At 53.6% G+C, this 20,605-nt stretch overlaps 1 protein-coding gene across 1 annotated transcript in view; it reads right to left on the reverse strand.

Moving 5' to 3' along the window:
* Nucleotides 1–4,432: 4,432 nt before the first annotated feature.
* Nucleotides 4,433–20,605, reverse strand: part of LOC115641677 (immunoglobulin superfamily member 1-like) — a 28,340-nt gene continuing 12,167 nt past the window's right edge. The window contains exons 7-16 of the mRNA XM_030545007.1: nucleotides 17,343–17,378; nucleotides 16,246–16,536; nucleotides 15,044–15,328; nucleotides 11,615–11,905; nucleotides 10,574–10,639; nucleotides 10,072–10,203; nucleotides 9,565–9,592; nucleotides 6,666–6,709; nucleotides 5,987–6,024; nucleotides 4,433–5,708 (exon numbers count right to left, since the gene is read on the reverse strand). Coding sequence (XP_030400867.1) covers nucleotides 5,559–5,708; nucleotides 5,987–6,024; nucleotides 6,666–6,709; nucleotides 9,565–9,592; nucleotides 10,072–10,203; nucleotides 10,574–10,639; nucleotides 11,615–11,905; nucleotides 15,044–15,328; nucleotides 16,246–16,536; nucleotides 17,343–17,378 — 1,361 coding nt within the window. The 3' untranslated portion in view covers nucleotides 4,433–5,558. The remainder of the gene's footprint in view (nucleotides 5,709–5,986; nucleotides 6,025–6,665; nucleotides 6,710–9,564; nucleotides 9,593–10,071; nucleotides 10,204–10,573; nucleotides 10,640–11,614; nucleotides 11,906–15,043; nucleotides 15,329–16,245; nucleotides 16,537–17,342; nucleotides 17,379–20,605) is intronic.

A 20,605-nucleotide genomic window follows, 5' to 3' on the forward strand; every position in this document is an offset into this window, starting at 1 on the left:
ACTTAAAAACCCTCCTGAGAGCTGAAGCAAATGGAAGATCAGCATTGGACCCTGGAAAATTCTCATCCACTCTTCCCCCTCTTCTTCTTACATTACACCGTGGCTTGGGCTGTGCGTGAGTGAGTATGAAAGTGGGTTAGGGCATGGGCACTAATGCTTTCTTACTTCCTCTCAGTGACATGGGGAGCACCCTGCACTCACCGCTGTTATTTTACTAATAAAACTTTAAAATTTAGTCACTTGGTGTGCTCCTTCATATCCTCCCCTAATGATCTTGTGGCCTCAGCCTGATCACTTGATGCCTCAGGCAGATTAGTAACATAAATCTGTCACAGCAAGGCCCTGACTCCCCCACACTCTGTGACATGAGGTTCCTAAATTGGGGTCATTTGAGCAAGCAGCACCAAGGACAGGCCCCCCAACAAAGCATATTTACAAAATCCCCCAGTTGTTCCAACAGGTTCCCATCCCTGTAATGAGTAGGGCGAGGTCTCAGTCTGCACCTCTGGGGAGCACATATTTGACAGGATCATCCCTTTGGGGGATTGGCGCCCCTCACTCTCACCCCCATCCTTCATCCTTAATGTGGAAATTTCCCCAGCTGCTCCATTCCCCACAGATACTCATGTCCCGACACCCTGCTCTTCCCAGCCAGCCAGCAGCCTGAAAAGGAGACAACTTGTTAGAGACCAGATCCCAGAGTGACTGGACCCTGGTCTCAGATCCCCCACATGGGCACATGCCCGGGTCTCAGATCTCCCTGATGGGCACACGCCCTGGTCTCAGATCCCCCCCCAGGGGCTCACACCCTGGTCTGAGTTTCCCCCACATGGGCACATGGCCTGGCTGTCTCTGATACTCACCAAGGAGGAGGATGGTGAGAGCAGATGCCATGATGGAGCAGTGGGGGCCCCTCAGCGCCACCACTAATGCCCTGGTGCCCATCTCCACCCAGCCTGAGGCCTGAGTGCAAGCAAAATGAGGAACTGCGCTGGGGCCTGCAGCCCCAGGAAACCCGTGATGTGCTCGGCCTCTTTCTTCCCCATCAGATGGTTTCTCTGCAATCTGCAGGACAAATTTACCGTGCTCAGAGCAAAGCTAGATCCCTGCAATGCCCAGCAAACCACATCCCCTCTTGCAGCTGCCTGGTCCTCCCACCCATCACCTCCCAGCCCCATATGGCAGCTGCCCAGACCAGGGACCCGCTGGGAACGGGGCAACCTCAGGAGGTGTCAAGAGGTGCCCAGGCTGCTCTGACCTTTTCCAGCAGGCCCGTCTAGCCTCCCTGGAGCAGCAGCTTAGGGCAGAGGAGGGCTCTCTTCCCGTATCCCCCAAAGGAGCGACCCTCTCTCTGGTGCATGAGGGTGGAGGGACCTGGCCAACCTCCTTCCCAGGTAGTGTCACTGCAGAATCTATTCTTAGCCAAGTGACGTGGCAGAGAGATGGGATGGGGGGCTGGGAGGGGTTGTGGTTTCCAGTCCCCATGAGGGGGGCATGAAGAGATAAATGTAGATCCTGAGTTCTTAAAGGAACAGCCAGTAAATCCACTAAAGGGGAAGTCTGCCCAGAGCCGGCGCTTGCTTTGTGTTTCAGAGAGGGAAGCTGAGGGGGACATTATAGAATAGGCAGTGTGTGGGGCAGGGGGAGGGAGGAAAGAAGAATGTGGGGGGAGGGGCAGGGGGCTGAGACTGAGGGGGCAGAAGCTATGGGGAGGCTGGGGCAGGACAGTGACAGAGAAAGGGCGATTTGGAGTCCCCCCATGTGTATTTCAGGCTGAACCCTCTCCATGACCATGGGGATGCCCTGACCCCTCTTTATCCCCTCCCCCACCCATGGCTCAGCACAGGCTTTGGTGGGAAACAATCCTGCCCCCAACCCAGCTCAGACCCATTGAGGGTAGGGGCTACGTGCAAAGTGTGGGAAGCAGAGAAGTGGGGGGAGGAAAGGGCATTGGGAGGGTTGGGAATGTGTGGGGGCAGGAGTATCTACAGGGTGAGAGAGGCGGAAGAGGGGAGTGGAAGATGAGGCATAGGGGGGTGTCATAAACAGATAATAGGAGTTAATAGAACAGGAGTATTTTATATCTCTTTTGCCTGTAAAGCGTTAACAAGATCTGTGAGCCTGGTTGTCACCTGACCAGAGGACCAGTCAGGGGAAGGAGACTTTCAAATCTTGAGGGAGGGAAGTTTTTGTGTGTGTGTGTGTGTGTGCTGTTAGTGTTTGGTGGTTGTTCTCTCTGGGTTCTGAGAGTGACCAGACGTGCAACCAGGTTTCTCTCCAATCTCTCCGATACAGGCTCTTATAAGTTCGGAATAGTGAGTACTAGGTAGAGCAGGCGAGTTAGGCTTATGGTTGTTTTCTTTATTTGCAAATGTGTATTTGGCTGGAAGGAGTTCAAATTGGTATTTTGCTGAAAAGATTTTAATTTGTACTTGCATACTTAGCCTGGGAGGGTATTCCCAGTGTCTATAGCTGAAAGACCCGTAACTATTCCATCTTAAATTTACAAAGATAATTTTTACTGTTTTTCTCTCTTTAATTAAAAGTTTTTCTTATTTAAGAACCTGATTTTTTTTTTATTCTGGTGAGACCCCAGGGGACTGGGTCTGGATTCACTAGGGAATTGGTGGGGAGAAAGGAGAGAAGGGGGGGAGAGAGAGAGGTTAGTTTCTCTCTGTGTTAGGATTACTGTCTCTCTCTGGTAGAGTCTGGGAGGGGGAGAGAGAAGGAGGGGGAAGGTGAATTTTCCTCTCTGTTTCAAGATTCAAGGAGTTTGAATCACAGTAATCTTCCAGGGTAACCCAGGGAGGGGAAGCCTGGGAGAGGCAACGGTGAGGGAAAGGGTTTACTTTCCTTGTGTTAAGATCCAGAGGGTCTGGGTCTTGGGGTTCCCTGGGCAAGGTTTTGGGGGGACCAGAGTGTATCAGGCACTGGAATTCCTGGTTGGTGGCAGCGCTACAGGTTCTAAGCTGGTAATTAAGCTTAGAGGAATTCATGCTGGTACCCCATCTTTTGGACGCTAAGGTTCAGAGTGGGGAATTATACCATGACAGGGGGCCATTTGGGGTGTCAAAGTTCGACTCAGGACTCAGTTTGTCAGACCCCTCTGTTTTATTAGCACAGCGCTCTGCAAATAACACCCAGATAATGTGAGCACCAGGCAAGACTCAAACTATCTCAATTTATACAGATAAAAGGGCGCAAACTTAGGATAACAAAGGAAGCAGAATCTGATAAGTTTACCTGGACTCATTGTTTATGCCTTAATGTTTCTTTTCCTGATACCTGTAGTTCAACATTTTTTATTTCTGCTTAAATGTACATACAACATTTCTTTAATCCACTCTTATTTTTACAATATAATTCATTCTACTTTCACAGGGGGTAGGGAATGTGGGGCAGAAGGGGTGTGCAGGGCAGGAGACTGAGAGGAAAGAAAGTGGGGGACCGAGGACTGTGGGGTCAGGAGCAGGAGGGGGGCAGTGAGAGGGGATGCTACTGAGGGGTGGAAATGGCAGCTCCCTCCTGGGGGGTCACCATCTGCCCCTCCCCCATCAAACACCCCAACAATCCTACCCCCCCCAGCTCTGACTTTCTGGGGGGAGCCTGTCTGCCCTCAAACTCATGTCTCCCATCCCGGCCCCTCTGTCCTCAGCCCCGCTCTCAACACCCTCAACCTACTTCTCCCAAACTCCCGGCTCCCCCCAAATGCCCACCATGCGGTGGCCCAGAACACCCTATAGTGTTCATGGAGACACAATAAAAGGCCCAAGATGTGAACACACCCCAGTCCCTGCCCCACACTGAACAGGGTTAAACATGGGCCAGGGGCAGAGTCCAGAGCCTGCAGCCTGCTCAGCCCCACGGCAAACCCCCCACTGACCCCTGGGACCGGCTGGTACAGACCCAGCAGAGCAGGAAACAAGGGAGCCGTGGCAGGCGCCGTGTGAAACGAGGGGTTTGTTTCAGCCCTGGCCCCATTCGCTGGAGCGAGTCTCTAGCTGGAAAATCCCCCAGGTTTGGGCATCTCGGAGCCGGGCTGAAACTGGCTGCTTTTGAAGTCCGACTCCATTTCCTCCTGGGTTGGGGGTTCAGTTGGGGGACGTGTGATGGCGTCAGGGTCCCTCTCTCCAGCCACTCTGCTCAGGATGTCTCAGCGGAGCAGGGTCCAGATGGCCCAGCAGGCCCAGGAGAGGGGGAGTGGCAGCCATGGAGGTGAAGCGAGTCTCTTTCTTTAAGGCCCCCAAAGAGTGGTGGGTGGCACAGCCCATCCCTGCAATATTTTATCCACCAACATAGGCTTGTGCATGGGGTGTGCCCAGGCACACCCTAATGCAGGGGTGGGGAAAATGGCCCCACTCTCCCAGCCAGGGCTGGCTCCAGGCCCCAGCATGCCAAGCATATGCTTGGAGCAGCATGCCGCGGGGGGCGCTTTGCCGGTTGCCGGGACACTTGCTAGGGAGGGCTCTGAGTTACTACAGAGTTACTACAGAGAATCCGTCCCCAGGTCTCTGGCTTGTGGGTCTTGCCCACATGCTCAGGGTCTAACTGGTCACCATATTTGGGGTCAGAAGGAATTTCCCACCAGGTCAGATTGGCAGAGACCCTGGCAGGATTCACCTTCGTCTGCAGCGCAGGGCACTAGCAGGTTTAAACTAGTGTCAATAGTGGATTCTCTGTGAAGTCTCTAACCCAGGGGTCTCCAAACTATGGCCACAGGCCGGATCTGGCACGGGGTTTCCATTTGTACGGCCCTCCAAACAACAGGGGAGACGTGAACATCTAAGTAGGCACGTCGAGCAGGCACGGGGAGGGGCTGCCAGCAGCAACTCGGGGGAGGCGGCAGCACAGCTGAGCTGTGCAGAAGGGTGAGTGCCTCTGGGAGCCAGTGTCCCCCCAAAAGGGAAGCCAACCTAGGGGAGAGTTGTTGCTGCAGCCAAGCAGGCACAGACCCCTGCCTTAGAGTGAAAATACAAGCCAGATGCTTAATTATATCTCCAATAAATGGAGTAAAGAAGATGGAAATTAACAAATTCATAATGGTTAAATTTTAACTACAGCACTAATAGAACCAAACAGTATTTGTATGATCCAAATGTGTGACTTTTTAGAAATAACATTTTAAAAGAAATATGAAATGACTTTTAATGTATTGACAAACATTTTGTGTGATTTTCACAGTACTTGCATCAATTAACTTTTATACCTAATTTAGAATTTAATGCAACACGGACACAGTAGTGTTGTTTTTTAATGAGTTTGGATATATTTGCATATATTTAATTTCTTTCACAGTCGCTTTGGCCCACGGAGCCCCTTAAAAAATCTAATATGGTCCTCGTCTCATAAAGTTTGGAGACCCCTGCTCTAACCCATGATTTGAGGCCGTCAGTGACTCAGCCGGACACTGGGGGTCTGCTACAGGAGTGGGTGGGTGAGGCTCTGTGGCCTGTGATGTGCAGCAGCTTAGACCAGATGATCACGATGGACCCTTCTGGCCTTAAAGTCTGCGAGTCTGTTGCCTCTGGGGACCAGCGCCCCGTGGCTGCGGGGGGCTCTCACTGCGGGGCTCCTCGGCTCACGTTGATTGCAGCGTACACGCTGGGCTGGGCAGGCTCGGGGGCAGGGGCCAGGCCCCCCCGCTTGGCCTGCAGCGCCTGGCCATCCAGCTCGGCGTAGGTGAGTCCGTCAGCATCGGGGTCGGGCTCCTGGGGATGGGAGGGGAGAGAGTCACTGGGGGGTGTGTGTGTGTGTACCAACCTCCTCCCCCCCACATACATTCACACAGAGCAGAGCTTGTCCTCTCCAGCTGGGGGTGACAGGGACACACACACACATACATCTGCAACCCGAGCTGCAATCCCATAAGCCCCTCCTAGGAACCCGACCCCCACCCCAATCCACTGAGTGTGCCAGATCAGGTGAGTGGGGCCCATGTGGGTCTGGGTTGGGGGTCAGGCCCCATGGGGGAACAGGGGACACTTACCAGGGTCTGTGGCTCTTTCCCGTTGTCAACGGAGGCATCTGTGGAACAGAGACACCTGCTGAGCTGCACCCCCGGACGGCCAGAGCAGAACCCCACACCCAGCTCCGACCCCTCTGTCCAGCCAGGGGAGTCAGAGCCCAGCAGAGCCACCCCTCCCCCACCCCACAGCATGGGCCAGGGTCATTAGCCATATGTTACAGAGAGGGAAACTGAGGCACAGAGATAGCAGCAGAGTCTAGGGGGTTATGGCAGGGTGGGAGGGGGGCTGGGAGTCAGAATATCTGGGTTCAATCCCTGGCTCTGGGAGGGGAGTGGGGTCTAGTGGATAGAGCAGGGGGCTGGGAGCCAGAAATGGATAGGGATTCTTCCCAGGTCACTGGCTGGGAAGGTCTGATGGAGAAGTGAAGGGGAGACACACAAAGCCCCGGGCCTGGGGGGAGAGAATGGGGGCCCACAGAGGGAGTCCCTGACCTAGGAGGGGAGGGTGACCCACAGGGAGCTGGTCAGGAGGAGGCAGGAAGCTCAGCTGACACCAGCTACCTCTGGGACCCTCTGCTTGATCCTGCCCAGCAGCAGCTGTAAATCAGGGCCTGCCCCATATGGGTGGAACCCCCAAAAGCCCCACCCCTGCTCAAGGGGTCTTGCGCCACCCCGGTACCCCCTTGGGTGTGTTACTCACAAACGGGGTCTTGCTGAGCTGGGGCCTTCAACACCCCCAAGGGGCTGGTGTTAAAAGAGAGAAAATCCACGTGTAAATGTCATATCCCCCCTACCCTCAGGGAGATTCCACAACACACCCAGAGAGCCCCACCATTCTGCCTCACATTAACCCTGTTCCCTAACAGCCCCCCTGCCACAACCACTAGACCCCACTCCCCTGCCAGAGCTGGGGACAGAACCCAGGCAGAGGCAACAGGTGGGTGGGGACATGCAGGGTCACACTGTGGCACTGCACCCCATAATGCTTTATGGAAATATGAAAGTAAATATGACATAATTGGAATATGTTTTATGCATCCAATTTTGGTCCCCCCACTACAGAAGGGATGTTGACAATTTGGAGAGAGTCCATCGGAGGGCAATGAAAATGATCAAGAGTTTGGGACACATGACTTACAAGGAGAGGCTGAGGGAATTGGGATTGTTTAGTCTGCAGAAGAGAAGAATGAGGGGGGATTTGATAGCAGCCTTCAACTACCTGAAGGGGGGTTCCAAAGAGGATGGAGCTCGGCTGCTCTCAGTGGTGGCCGATGACAGAACAAGGAGCAATGGTCTCAAGTTGCAGTGGGGGAGGTTTACGCTGGATATTAGGGAACACTATTTCACTAGGAGGGTGGTGAAGCACTGGAATGGGTTACCTATGGAAGTTGTGGAATCTCCATCCTTAGAGGTTTTTCAGGCCCGGCCTGATTAAGCCCTGGCTGGGATGATTTAGTTGGGGTTGGTCCTGCTTTGAGCAGGGGGTTGGACTAGAAGGAATAGCTCAGTGGTTTGAGCATTGGCCTTCTAAACACAAGGTTGTGCGTTCAATCCTTGAGGGGGCCATTTAGGGAACTAGGGCAAAGATCTGTCTGGGGATTGGTCTGCTTTAAGCAGCGGGTTAGACTAGATGACCTCCTGAGGCCCCTTCCAACCCTGATACTCTGTTCTATGATTCTAAATAAGAACCTCCTGAGGTCTCTTCCTACACTAATATTCTATGATTCAATGAAGGGGTTCGGGGTCACAGCAGCGCCTACCGGGGCTCAAGAAAGCAGCCACCCCATCCCTGCGGTGGCTCTGTGAGGTGCACCTCATGCTGCCTTCGCACCCACAGGCTCTGCTCCCCACAGTTCAAATTGGTCGTGGATCCCGATCCATGGAATCTGCCCAGCCGGCACTGGGGCGGGGGGCAGCACATGAAGCCTCGCTGGCCACCCCAGTGCCTAGGGGCTGCAGGGACCTGACAGCCACTCCTGGGAGCCATATGGAGCTAGGGCAGGCAGGGAGCCTGCCTTAGCCCCAGGGCCCTGCTGTGCCACCGACCTGACTTTTAACGGGCTGGTTGGCAGTGCCAACTGGAGCTGCCAGGGTCCCTTTTCAACCAGGCAACCCTGTGATGTTGCACCCCATAAGGCTTTATGGAAATATGCTTATGATGTATATATGACACAACTGGAATATGTTTTATGCTACATATGCCATGTAACATATCTCTGTAAAGGTTAGGATCTACTGGATATATTCATCCTATTTGTATGCATGTGTCACTGTTGTATTCGAAGTTATGAATATTGGCTGTGTGCTGGTTTGATTCTAAGTAGCCTCAGTGAAGCAGTTGGTCAGCTTCCTGAGAAAAAACTATTCTCAGTAAGTGCCCAATCAAGAAACACTTAGGTAACAATGAACGTGGAGATGCCAATCCACATCTGAGCTTTCCGGGGAATGGGGCCTGGCTGCTAAGGAACTGAGTCATGCATGGACATGTGACTTGTCCATGTGACTCCAAAACTCCGTGTTGGAGCTGAATTCAGGACAGGAGAGAGGAGGGAGTCTCTACCCACAAGAGAAAGTATTTAAGCCCCCAGGAGACCCTTCCATTTGGTCTTCAGCTGGCCTCTCCACCCTAAAGGATACCTGAAAGAAATTGGAGCAAAGGACAGTAACTGCAGGGGGTGTGAGTGATTGCTGGACCCAGACGAGAAGGAGACTCGTCTGCAAGAGGACGCTCACTGGAACTCCTCCGAGGGTGAGATTTTATCTGTATTCAGTTTCTTACTGTATTAGGCATAGACGTGTGTGTTCTATTTTATTTTGCGCAGTAATTTGCTTAAATCCTACTTTTTATATTTAATAAAATCACTTTTACATATTAATTAACCCAGAGTATGTATTAATACCTGGAGGAGGGGGACAAACAGCCGTGCAGATCTCTCTATCAGTGTCATAGAGGGCGAACAATTTATGAGTTTACCCTGTATACAGAGTAAAACAGATTTATTTAGGGTTTGGACCCCATTGGGAGCTGGGCATTTGAGTGTTGGAGACAGGAGCACTTCTTAAGCTGGTTTAATTTAAGCCTGCAGCTTTGGGGGCACGTTGTTCAGACCAGGGTCCACGTTTATAGCGGCTAGCAAGTCTGGTTCAAACCGGGCAAGGTTCTGAAGTCCCAAGCTGCCAGGGAAAACAAGCTCAGAGATAGGCTTGGCGCATCAGGTGTCAGTCCCAAAGGGAGTGTCTGTGATCCAACGCGTCACACACATGACCATTCCCAAGATTGCTCGGTCACATGGTGCAGCCGGGCCCCTCCCTGCAGAGCAGCTGAGCTGGGGAGTTGCACTGGACAGGGAGAGGCAGAGACAGGAGCAGAGGAACAGCTGGGAGCTGCATGGTGGGGGGTGTCACTGCTTTCCAAGGGGGGGGCGGGTGTGGTGTGACTCCAGCTGTTCTGGGGTTATGCCCCTTCACTGTCAGCAGGCCCAGAGCATCTCTGAGGAGTCCTGGCCTCCAACCGCCCACTCCTCCCAGAGCCGGGGACAGAACCCAGGACCTTGTGACCCGGCAGGTCCATCGGGAGAGGGGAGGAGCCAGGTTCCTACCTGCTTGGTCTCGGTGAGGATCCTTTTCCTGCAGAGGGACACAAACCAGAAACCCCCATGAGCTGATCGGGATCCCCCGGTACCCTGGCACCCGGCCACTCACCCCCACAGGGCAGCAGGGATGGGGGTGCCTGAGGGGCTCCCCTCTGCTGCTGGTGCTGAGCCTGGATCCCTGCTGGGGCAGGACAGACCAGCAGGGGGCAGCACAACATCAAAGCATGCATCAGGGGGAGGGGCAGATTAACTTGGGGGGGCTTTTCAAGTCCCCAATCCACCCTCGTCAGTGACTCGCTATAATGAACCTGAGAGGCAGGATGCTGGTGGCTCTTTATTCAGGGACCCCTCACCCTGTGCTCAGATGCATCCACCTCTGGGGTGGCACAGCTGTGTGTACAGGGATTACCCATGCAGCAGGACCCCGTGCTGAGCCCACACCACACTCCTTGGCTTTCCTGGCACAGCCCCTATCCCAGGTTTAACCCTTCCCTCACTGGGCGGGGCACTTACTGGCTTGGGTCCTTCTAAAGCAGACGAAGGCCATGAGGAGGAGGAGGAGGAGGAGGACGGCGGCGGCTGCTGCACTTGCCCCAGTGATGATGGGGCTGGTCAGACCTGGAGGTGCCGTCGATTCTGATCTGCCTGGGGAACAGCAGCAGGCCTGGCCATCATTTCTAAGGCATTTCACCCCCTTCCTCACGGCCACACCGATTCAGTCCAATGGGCCCATCTAGCCTGGTATCCTGCCTCCCATGGTGGTTGCTTCGCAGGGAGTTCCAGGACCCCCCCACTCTGTGGCCACTGATGGGCCCAGCTCCTCCAGAGGAAGCCTCCAGCTGCCCCATTAGCAGTGGGTTCATGTCTGAGCAGGAGGCTTCGCTCCCCTCCCAAATCCATCAGCAGGGCAGGAGTCACTGCCCTTGAGAACAGCCTCCATCCCTCCCCTGGGCAATCACTGGGGAAAGCTGCCCCATAATCTGTGACTCAGTAGATTCCCCGCTGGCCCCAGTACCTGGCCCCGTGCTGCCTGGGTGGGTGGGAGCTGGCGCTGCTCCAGGCTGGGTCAGGTCAGTTTCCCCTGTGGAAATAGAATCAGTGTCGGTCGGGGCAGGGCGAGGGGCTGAAACACCGACTCAGAGATCGCCCCCCATCCTCCACAACTGGTGGTGGATCAGTTACTGAGCCTACAGGACTCATGGCTGGGGGGCCCCGGAGCCTCGGCCATTGGGTGAGCAGGCTGGGAGAAGCCCCAGCACCCCGAACCTGGTACCCTGCAGAAGCACGGGGGAAGGGGGGCAGGGGAAGCCTTAGAATTGGGACCTCCCTTGCAGCCACGGGATGAAAGGAGCTCTCCCTACCTGCCGCGGCCTCAGGGCTGTGGGAGATCTCACTCCCCACTGCACCCCAGGGCCGGAGCAGGGGGACAGAGCATCTCCTGCACTGGGGCCATGGGGGGGGCCAGAAAGTAGCAAGTGGATTGCGGGGCTGCAGTGTGGGGATGGAATGGGGCAGGACTGTGGGTGGAATAGGGGCAGGGCACCAGGTGGAATAGGGGCGGGGCCCCGGGGAAGGGGTAGAAAGGGGCGGGGCCGCAGGCCGAGGAGGCGGAACAGGAGAGGGATGCATGTGGAAGGGGGGGAGGGACCCTCCTTGCCCTAGCCCAGGGCCCCAGGAAACCTTAATCCACCTCAGCCCGTGACTTGGCATCGATCGTCACTGTCAGTCTGGGGAGGGGGGTTTGTGGCTGGGGACGGTGTCAGCTTGGCAGCCCCTAGGTCCTGATCCCTCTGTGAGTCCCCAGTGTCGGGGCAGCCTTGGGAGCATCCCCTGGGAAAGGCCCCTGCTCATCAGCTCCCCCTGAGGCAGGGATCCCCCCACCCCCAGCCCTGAACCTCCAGGAGCTGCTGGGGAACCCCCCAGTGACATTGTCCCTGCTCCCTGTCCAGGCGAGTCCTAGGGCTCTGGGCAGACCCTGGCTCTGCCCATCTCCCATTAGGGTGATGACCTTCTGAGGGTCCAGCTGGGAGCAGGGATGTGGAGCCAGGCCCCTCACCTGCTACCACCAGCTCCACAGAGCTGCTGACGTATGACGAGACGAAGGGTTCTGACCAGGGCCGGTAGCTGCAGCTGTAGTTCCCTCCGTGCTGCTGGCCCACGGTGGGGATGAGGAACTCGGCCCCGACCCCAGCAGGGTCCATGTGTTGTTGCGGGTTCAGGTCTCCAGCCTTGTGCAGGAAGAACCTCACATCCTGGTGCTGCCCCTGACACCGGATGGTGACGTCTGCCCCTGGGACGGTGACCCCAGTGGGGCTCAGAGAGATGGAGGGTCTGGGTAAGCTGGGATCTGCGCACAGGAGACAGGCTGTGAGAGCCAGACCTGGGCACCCACCCAGCCCTGGCCTCCAGCTGCAGAAAAGAAGAGTGAGGGGGCATTTGATAGCAGCCTTCAACTCAGAGAGGTGATTAAGAAAAAGCAGAAAGCCTGCTAGGAATGGAAGATGGGAGGGATCAGCAAGGAAAGCTACCTTAGTGAGGTCAGAACATGTAGCGATAAAGTGAGAAAGGCCAAAAGCCATGTAGAGTTGGACCTTGCAAAGGGAATTAAAACCAATAGTAAAAGGTTCTATAGCCAGATAAATAAGAAGAAAACAAAGAAAGAAGTGGGACCGTTAAACACTGAGGATGGAGTGGAGGTTAAGGATAATCTAGGCATGGCCCAATATCTAAACAAATACTTTGCCTCAGTCTTTAATGAGGAGCTTAGGGATAATGGTAGGATGACAAATGGGAATGAGGATATGGAGGTAGATAGTACCACATCCAAGGTAGAAGCCAAACTCAAACAGCTTAATGGGACTAAATCGGGGGGCCCAGATAATCTTCATCCAAGAATATTAAAGGAACTGGCACATGAAATTGCAAGCCCATTAGCAAGAATTTTTAATGAATCAGTAAACTCAGGGGTTGTACCGTACAACTGGAGAATTGCTAACATAGTTCCTATCTTTAAGAAAGGGAAAAAAAGTGATCCGAGTAACTATAGGCCTGTTAGTTTGACATCTGTAGTATGTACGGTCTTGGAAAAAATTTTGAAGAAGAAAGTGGTTAAGGACATTGAGGTCAATGGTAACTGGGACAAAATACAACATGGTTTTACAAAAGGTAGATTGTGCCAAATCAACCTGATCTCCTTCTTTGAGAAGGTAACAGATTTTTTAGACAAAGGAAATGCAGTGGATCTAATTTACCTCGATTTCAGTAAGGCATTTGATATGGTTCCACATGGGGAATTATTAGCTAAATTGGAAAAGATGGGATCAATATGAAAATTGAAAGGTGGATAAGGAACTGGTTAAAGGGGAGACTACAACGGGTCGTACTGAAGGGTGAACTGTCAGGCTGGAGGGAGGTTACCAGTGGAGTTCCTCAGGGATCGGTTTTGGGACCAATCTCATTTAACCTTTTCATTACTGACCTTGGCACAAAAAGCAGGAATGTGCTAATAAAGTTTGCGGATGACACAAAGCTGGGAGGTATTGCCAATACAGAGAGGGACCGGGATATCATACAAGAAGGTCTATATGACCTTGTAAACTGGAGTAATAGTAATAGGATGAAATTTAATAGTGAAAAGTGCAAAGTCATGCATTTAGGGATTAACAACAAGTTGGAAGCAACAGAGGAGGAGAAGGACCTCGGAGTATTGGTTGATCACAGGATGACTATGAGCCGCCAATGTGATATTGCCGTTAAAAAAGCTAATGCGGTCTTGGGATGCATCAGGTGAAGTATTTCCAGCAAAGTTAAGGATGTGTTAGTACCGTTATACAAGGCGCTGGTGAGACCTCATCTGGAATACTGTGTGCAGTTCTGGTCTCCCATGTTTAAGAAGGATGAATTCAAACTGGAACAGGTACAGAGACGGACTACGAGGATGATCCAAGGAATGGAAAACCTGTCTTATGAAAGGAGACTGAAAGAGCTTGGCTTGTTTAACCTAACCAAAAGAAGGTTGAGGGGGGATATGATTGCTTTCTATAAATATAGCAGAGGGATAAATACCAGGGAGGGAGAGGAATTATTTAAACTCGGTACCAATGTGGAGACAAGAATAAATGGACATAAACTGTCCATCAGGAAATTTAGACTTGAAATTAATGAAGGTTTCTAACCATTAGAGGAGTGAAGTTCAGGAACAGCCTTCCAAGGGGAGCAGTGGGGGTAAAAGACATATCTGGCTTTAAGACTGAGCTTGATAAGTTTATGGAGGGGATGGTATGATGGGACAGCCTGATTCTGGCAATTAATTGGTCTTTGACTATTAGAGGTAAATGTGCCGAATGGTCTGTAATGGGGTGGGATCTGAGTTACTACAGAGAATCCTTTCCTGAGTGCTGGCTGGTGAGTCTTGCCCACATGCTCAGGGTTTAGCTGATCACCATATTTGGGATCAAGAAGGAATTTTTCTCCAGGGCAGATTGGCAAAGGCCCTGGGGGGGGGGGTTCGCCTTCCTCTGCAGTATGGGGCACGGGTCACTTGCTGGAAGATTCTCTGCACCTTGAAGTCTTTAAACCATGATTTGAGGACTTCAAAGGCTCAGACACAGGTTTGATACAGGAGTGGATGGGTGAGATTCTGTAGCCTGTGTTGTGCAGGAAGTCAGACTACATTATCATAATAGTCCCTTCTGACCTTAAAGTCTATGATTCTATGATACCTAAAGGGGGGTTCCAAAGAGGATGTAGCTTGGCTGTTCTCAGTGGTGGCAGATGACAAAACAAGGAGTAATGGTCTCAAGTTGCAGTGGGAGAGGTTTAGGTTGGATATTAGGAAAAACTGTTTCACTAGGAGGGTGGTGAAGCACTGGACTGGGTTCCCTAGGGAGGTGGTGGAATCTCCTTCCTTAGAAGTTTTCAAGGCCCAGCTTGACAACCCCCTGGCTGGGATGATTTTGTTGGGGTTGGTCCTGCTTTCAGCAGAGGTTGGACTAGAACCTCCTGAGGTCTCTTCCAGCCCTAATCTTCTAAGATTCCCCAGCTGGTCCCAGGCACAGCAGATCCAGGGGCCCCTGGCAGAGATTCTCTCCCAGATCCCAGAGTCCCCCTGACACGGAATCCCGGCCTTGCGAGCTGGGCTCTCAGTCCCACAGACATGGAGCCGCACCTGCCTAGTTCTTGAGGGCCTCATATGTCATGTGTGGCCAAGACACCACTTCTCCTGCAGCTCCTGTCACATTCAGCTCCAGCTGGGGCACTGCCTGGGGCGGGGCCTGGAGAACAGAGGGGATTGGATCATGGGATTAAATAGCGACTCAGAGCTCCTGTGCACAAAGGGCAGCATTAACGTAGCCTCCTTGCTCCGAATTGCAGGGTCAGGACTCAGGGCAGAGCCTGGTTCTGAGTGTCCCATTGGCACCGAGCCTCCAGGAGGGTTTGGCTGAGGGTGGGGCTGCAAATGGGCATGCCGAGCCAGGCGCCTCACCTCTCACCACCAACTCCACGGGGTCGCTGGGGTACGACTCAGCGAACGGCTCTGATTTGCTGTGATAGGAGCAGCTGTAGCTCCCACCGTCCTCCCGGCTCACGCGGCTGAGGAGAAACTCAGCCTCAAACCCGTCCGAATCCACAGTTCGGACATGGCGTCCCTCTTTATTCAGCACGAACCGCTTGCCCAGGTACTGCCCCCGACACCGGACACTCACGGCTCCCCCCAGGGAGACCCCCCCGCTGGGGCTCAGGGAGATGCTGGGTTTGGGGTAGCTGGGCTCTGCAGTGGGAAGCAGACAGGCCGTGAGACACAGGCCCCGTCACTCAGTCCTGGGGCCCGTCCTCACCACACGGCCTCAGTGGTGGGTCAGACCCGGCGGCCCTGGGGACGGGCTCCTGGATGCCTTTCCACAGGGGCCAGAGTTTCCTCTGAGCCCTGGGCTAACAGCATGAGACACAGAGCAACCCCAGACCCTGGGGGCCCAGAGCTCTGCTCCCCGGCGGGTGACCAGCCAGGCCAGTCTCCAGGGTCCATTCACTCCCTGGCTTCTCTGCTGGGAGGGCTGGGAGCCAGGACTCCTGGGTTCTGTCCCCGGCTCTGGGAGGGGAGTGGGGTCTAGTGGTTAGAACAGAGAGGATGGGGGCCAGGAATCCTGGGTTCTCTGCACAGCACCACCACTGACTTGTAGGGGACTGTGCAAGTCTCTACTATACAATGAGGTTTATAATCTTCAGCTCCACCCATCACCCCCTAACTGATGTGTTGCCTGGGAAAGCCCCCCCTCTGCAGCTCCTCCTGGGTGCAGGGGTCCCCCTTCTTCATTCTGGGGTCCCAGCCCACCATGTGTCAACCAGTCTACCACTTCTCCTGCAGCCCCTGCCTCATTCAGCTCCATCCGGGGCCTGGAGAACAGAGGGGATGGGATCACAGGATTAAATAGCGACTCACGGTTCCTACGCACAAGGGGCAGCATTAAAGGAGCCTCCCTGCCCCAAGTCTCCAGGGGCTGCTGCTCCTCACTGGCTGGGGAACCCCCCAGTGACTCCAACCCCACTCCCCGGAGGGGCGTCTCCTCTGCTGGGTTAGGGCTCAGGGCAGAGCCTGGCTCTGAGTGTCCCATTGGCACCGAGCCTCCGTTAGGGTCTGGCAGGGGGTGGGACTGGGAACAGGGACACTGAGCCGGACCCCTCCCTCACCTCCTACAATGATCTCGACGGGGTCACTGAGATACGACCAGCGACTCTGATCCGTTATGGAGTGATATTCGCAGGTGTAGCTCCCTCCATCTTCCCGGCTGAGTCTGGGGATGGGAAATTCAGCCACGGTCCCATCACGCACCGACTGCACCTGCAGGTTCGGGTGTCCAGGTTTACGCAGAACGAACTCCATGCCTGGGTACTGACCCTCACAGCGGATGGTGACGCTTCCCCCGAGCGCCACCACCCTGCTGGGGCTCACCCAGATGGTGGGTTTGTGGTATTCACGCCCTGCTTCCAACAAGAGACAGGAGTTAAACAGGGGAGACACAGCCCCCCCCACCTCCCCTCTGCCCCAATTCAGTCCATCCGTCATTCGGCCTCTCTAGGAGTCTGTCCCCTACCAGGGTTGGCACTGCCTGCCCATGGGGCTCAGGGACAGAGGGTTCACCCAGACGTAGCTCAGGACCTAACTGCATGAGAGATCACCCGCCCCCCCAGCCCCCTCTGAGGCTGGCCAGGAAGCCTGACCACTGGGCCCCTTGCAGTTCTGCCCCCGACCCCGGGGTTGGAAATAGAATCTGTGCCCATCAGGGGTCACACAAAACCCACCTTTCCCCAGGCCTTGGAAATGGTGGGGGGGGGGGCTGTAAGTGCTGGGGAGGGAGCTGTTGAGGGTGGATCTGGAGGCAGGGGCAGATCTGGGGGGTTCTCCCCACGGCTGCACTGACAATGAATGTTTCAGTTCCCCAAGAGGATCGAAAGCCCATAGACAGGCCCTGTTAGCCTTTGTATGAACTGAAATAAACCCATGTGTTGTCCCCCGCCCCCCCGCCAACACTAACAGCCTATTGGGGGCAGGACATTGAACCAGGGGACGGTTCCCATCTGCTTTGTCAGACCCTGGGAGCCACATTTGGCTCCTAGTTACTCCATGGGGTTGGGGGGCACAGAAGAATGTGGCTGGGTCTGAGCTCACAGGGGTAGTTTGGGTTGAGTTCTGGGGAAGGGTCAGGGCTCAGTTCCTCTTTTCCCCACCCCACACATCCCCTCCCCCATCCTTGATGTTACCGTCCTCCCCACAGACTGATACTCACCTCCCCACACCCCACTGTGCCTGGCCAGCCAGCAGCCTGGAGAGGAGAAGGCTTGTAAGTGACCAGATTCCAGAGCAATTTGATCCTATACCCTGGTCTCAGACCTTCACACATACACCCCATCCCATGGGCACACGCCCTGGCTGTCTCTGATACTCACCGAGGAGGAGAACGGTCAGAGCAGACGCCATGACGGGGCAGAGGGGGACCCCTCAGAGCTGCCACCCACACCCCAGTGCTGAGCTCCACCGAGCCTGAGGCCTGAGTGCGAGTAGAATGAGGAACTGCGCCGGGGGCTGCAGCCCCAGGAAGCCCCTGATGTGCTCGACCCTTTTCTTCCCCATCAGATGGTTTCTCAGCAATCTCCGGCTCAAAGCTACTGTGGTCAGAGCAAAGCCAGATCCCTGCAACGCCCAGCAAACCACTTCCCCTCCTGCAGCTGCCGAGCCCCTGCCCCCACCATCACTTCCCAGCCCCACTTTGGTGCTGTCCAGTCCGGGGACCAGCTGGGAACAGGGGGACTCTCAGGCATCAAGAGGTGCCCAAGCTGCCCTGACCTTTTCCAATAGGCCTGTGTGGCCTCCCTGGAGCAGCAGCTCAGAGCAGAATAGGGCTCCCCCCACACATGCACGCAAACAGTGCCCCCCATAGAGCGGCCCTCTCCCATGGAGCCAGGCAGAGATTCCTTCCTGACCCAGCTGGGCCCTGTGCCCACCGTGGAGCATGAGGGTGGAGTGGCCTGGCCAACCTCCTCAGGTGGTGTCACTGCAGACACTATTCTTAGCCAAGTGATGTGGCACAGAGACAGAAGACGGGGGTGGGGATTGTGGTTTCTGGCCCTTGTGAGCAGGGGAGGGAGGGATAAATGTAGATCCTGAGTTGTTAAAGGAGCAGCAGATAAATCCGCGAAAGGGGACGTCTGCGCAGAGCCGGCGCTCGCTTCCTGTTTCTGCTACTGCCTGTGAAACGCTGCGTGAACCTAATGCCTGGCACCTGCCCTGTTATACACCCTGGCTCTAGCAGGGGTCTAGTGATTGGGGGTGGGGGTGGCTGGGAGCCAGGACTCCTAGGTTCTCTTCCTGGCTCTGGTTAGTGGAGGGGTCTGGTGCTTAGAGAAAAGGGCACAGATCAGAGCCAGCCCCCTAGAGGTGAAAGGCCCCGTGTCCCATCCCCGGGGCAGCGGGTCCGCACAGCTCATGGCTCTGGGAAGAGCTCACAGGAGTCAACACCTGAGGCGAGTTTCCCTCTCGGACCTCAGGATGCTGTGAAAGGGACATGGGGGGAGGGGGCTGTGATGGGTTAGATCACAGAAACCCCCTGGGGGCTGCCAACTAATGTGCCAAGACTACTTCTGTCCCTGCTTTCTTGCCCTGGCAGCTTAGGACTTCAGTGCCTGCCTGGTTTGAACCAGACCCGCTAGCCTGCTGCAAACCCAGACCCAGGTCTGAACCATGTCCCCTAACAGCTGTAGGCTTGACTGAAAGCAGCTAACAGCAGTGTTCCTGTCTGTAACACTCAGGTGCCCAACTCCCAATGGGGTCCAAACCCCAAATAAATCTGTTTTACTCTGTATAAAGCTTATACAAGGTAAACTCATAAACTCTTCGCCCTCTATAACACTGATAGACAGATGCTCAGCTGTTTGCCCCACCCCACCCCAGGTGTTAATACACACTCTGGGTTAATTAATTAGTAAAAAGTGATTTTATTAAATACAGAAAATAGGATTTAAGTGGTTCCAAGAAGTAACAGACAGAACAAAGTGAATTACCAAGTAAAATAAAATAAAACAAAACACACAGTCTAAGCCTAATACAGTAATAAAACTGAATACAGATAAAATCTCACCCTCAGAGATGTTTCAATAAGCTTATTTCACAGACTGGATGCCTTCCTAGTCTGGGCCCAATCCTTTCCCCTGGTACAGTCCTTGTTCCAACTCAGGTGGTAGCTAGGGGATTTCTCATGACTTGCCGCCCCCTTTGTTTGATTCCACCTTCTTATAGATCTTTTGCACAAGGCGGGAATCCTTTGCCCCTCTCTGGGTTCCCACCCTCCTTCTCAATGGAAAAGCACCAGGTTAAAGATGGATTCCAGTTCAGGCGACATGATCATGTGTCACTGTACCCCACTTGCCAGCACACACAGATACAGGAAGACTTACAGGTAAACAGCCATTTACTGTCAATTGTCCTGGTTAATGGGAGCCATCAAGATTCCAAACCACCATTAATGGCCCACACTTTGCATAATTACAATAGGCCGTAAGAGTTATATTTCGTATTTCTAGTTTCAAATACAAGAGTGATACATTTAGACAAATAGGATGACCACACTCAGTAGATTATAAGCTTTGTAATGATACCTTACAAGAGACCTTTTGCACGAAGCATACTCCAGTTACATTACATTCACACTCATTAACATATTTTTTATAAAATCATATAGAGTGCAACGACACAGGGGGAGCCAACCAGCCCCCCAGAAAGGGGAGAGGACTGTGACGTTGCACTCCATATGTTTTATGGAAATATGCTAATGAGTGTAAATATAATGTAACTGGAATGTGCTTTATGCAAACGGTTTTTTGTAAGGTATCATTACAAAGCTTATAATCTCCTGAGGAAGTTCATCCTATTTGTATGACTGTATCTTGCTTGTTTCTAAAACCAGGACTATGTAGCATAACTTTGAGGTTCTATCGTAATTATGCAAAGTGTGGGCCATTAATGGTGGTTTAGAATCTTGGTGGCTCCCATTGATTAGAACAATGGGTTGTAGATAGCTTTGTTTACTTGTAAGCCTTCCTGTGTTCCTGTGCCAGACAGATAACGAAGACTGGCAGGACATGTGAACATGTCACCTGATACTGGAATCCATCTTTAACCTGGTGCTTTTCCATTTAGAGGGAGGGCTGGGAACCCAGAGAGAGACAAAGGATTCCTGCCTTGGGCCAAAGCTATATAAGGGGGTGGAACCGAACAAAGGGGGCTGCCAGTCATGAGGAATCCCCTAGTTACCACCGGAGCTGGAACTAACCAGGACTGTACCAGGGGAAAGGATCGGGCCCAGACTAGGAAGGAGTCTAGTCTGTGAAAGAAGCTTATTGGACCATCTCTGAGGGTGAGATTTGATCTGTATTCACTTTTTTAATGTATTAAGCTTAGACTTGCGTGTTTTATTTTGCTTGGTAACTTACTTTGTTCTGTCTGTTATTACTTGAAACCACTTAAATCCTCCTTTTTATACTTAACAAAATCACT

Source organism: Gopherus evgoodei, unplaced genomic scaffold (genome assembly GCF_007399415.2).
Source record: "Gopherus evgoodei ecotype Sinaloan lineage unplaced genomic scaffold, rGopEvg1_v1.p scaffold_35_arrow_ctg1, whole genome shotgun sequence".
Taxonomy (NCBI): Eukaryota; Metazoa; Chordata; order Testudines; family Testudinidae; genus Gopherus; species Gopherus evgoodei.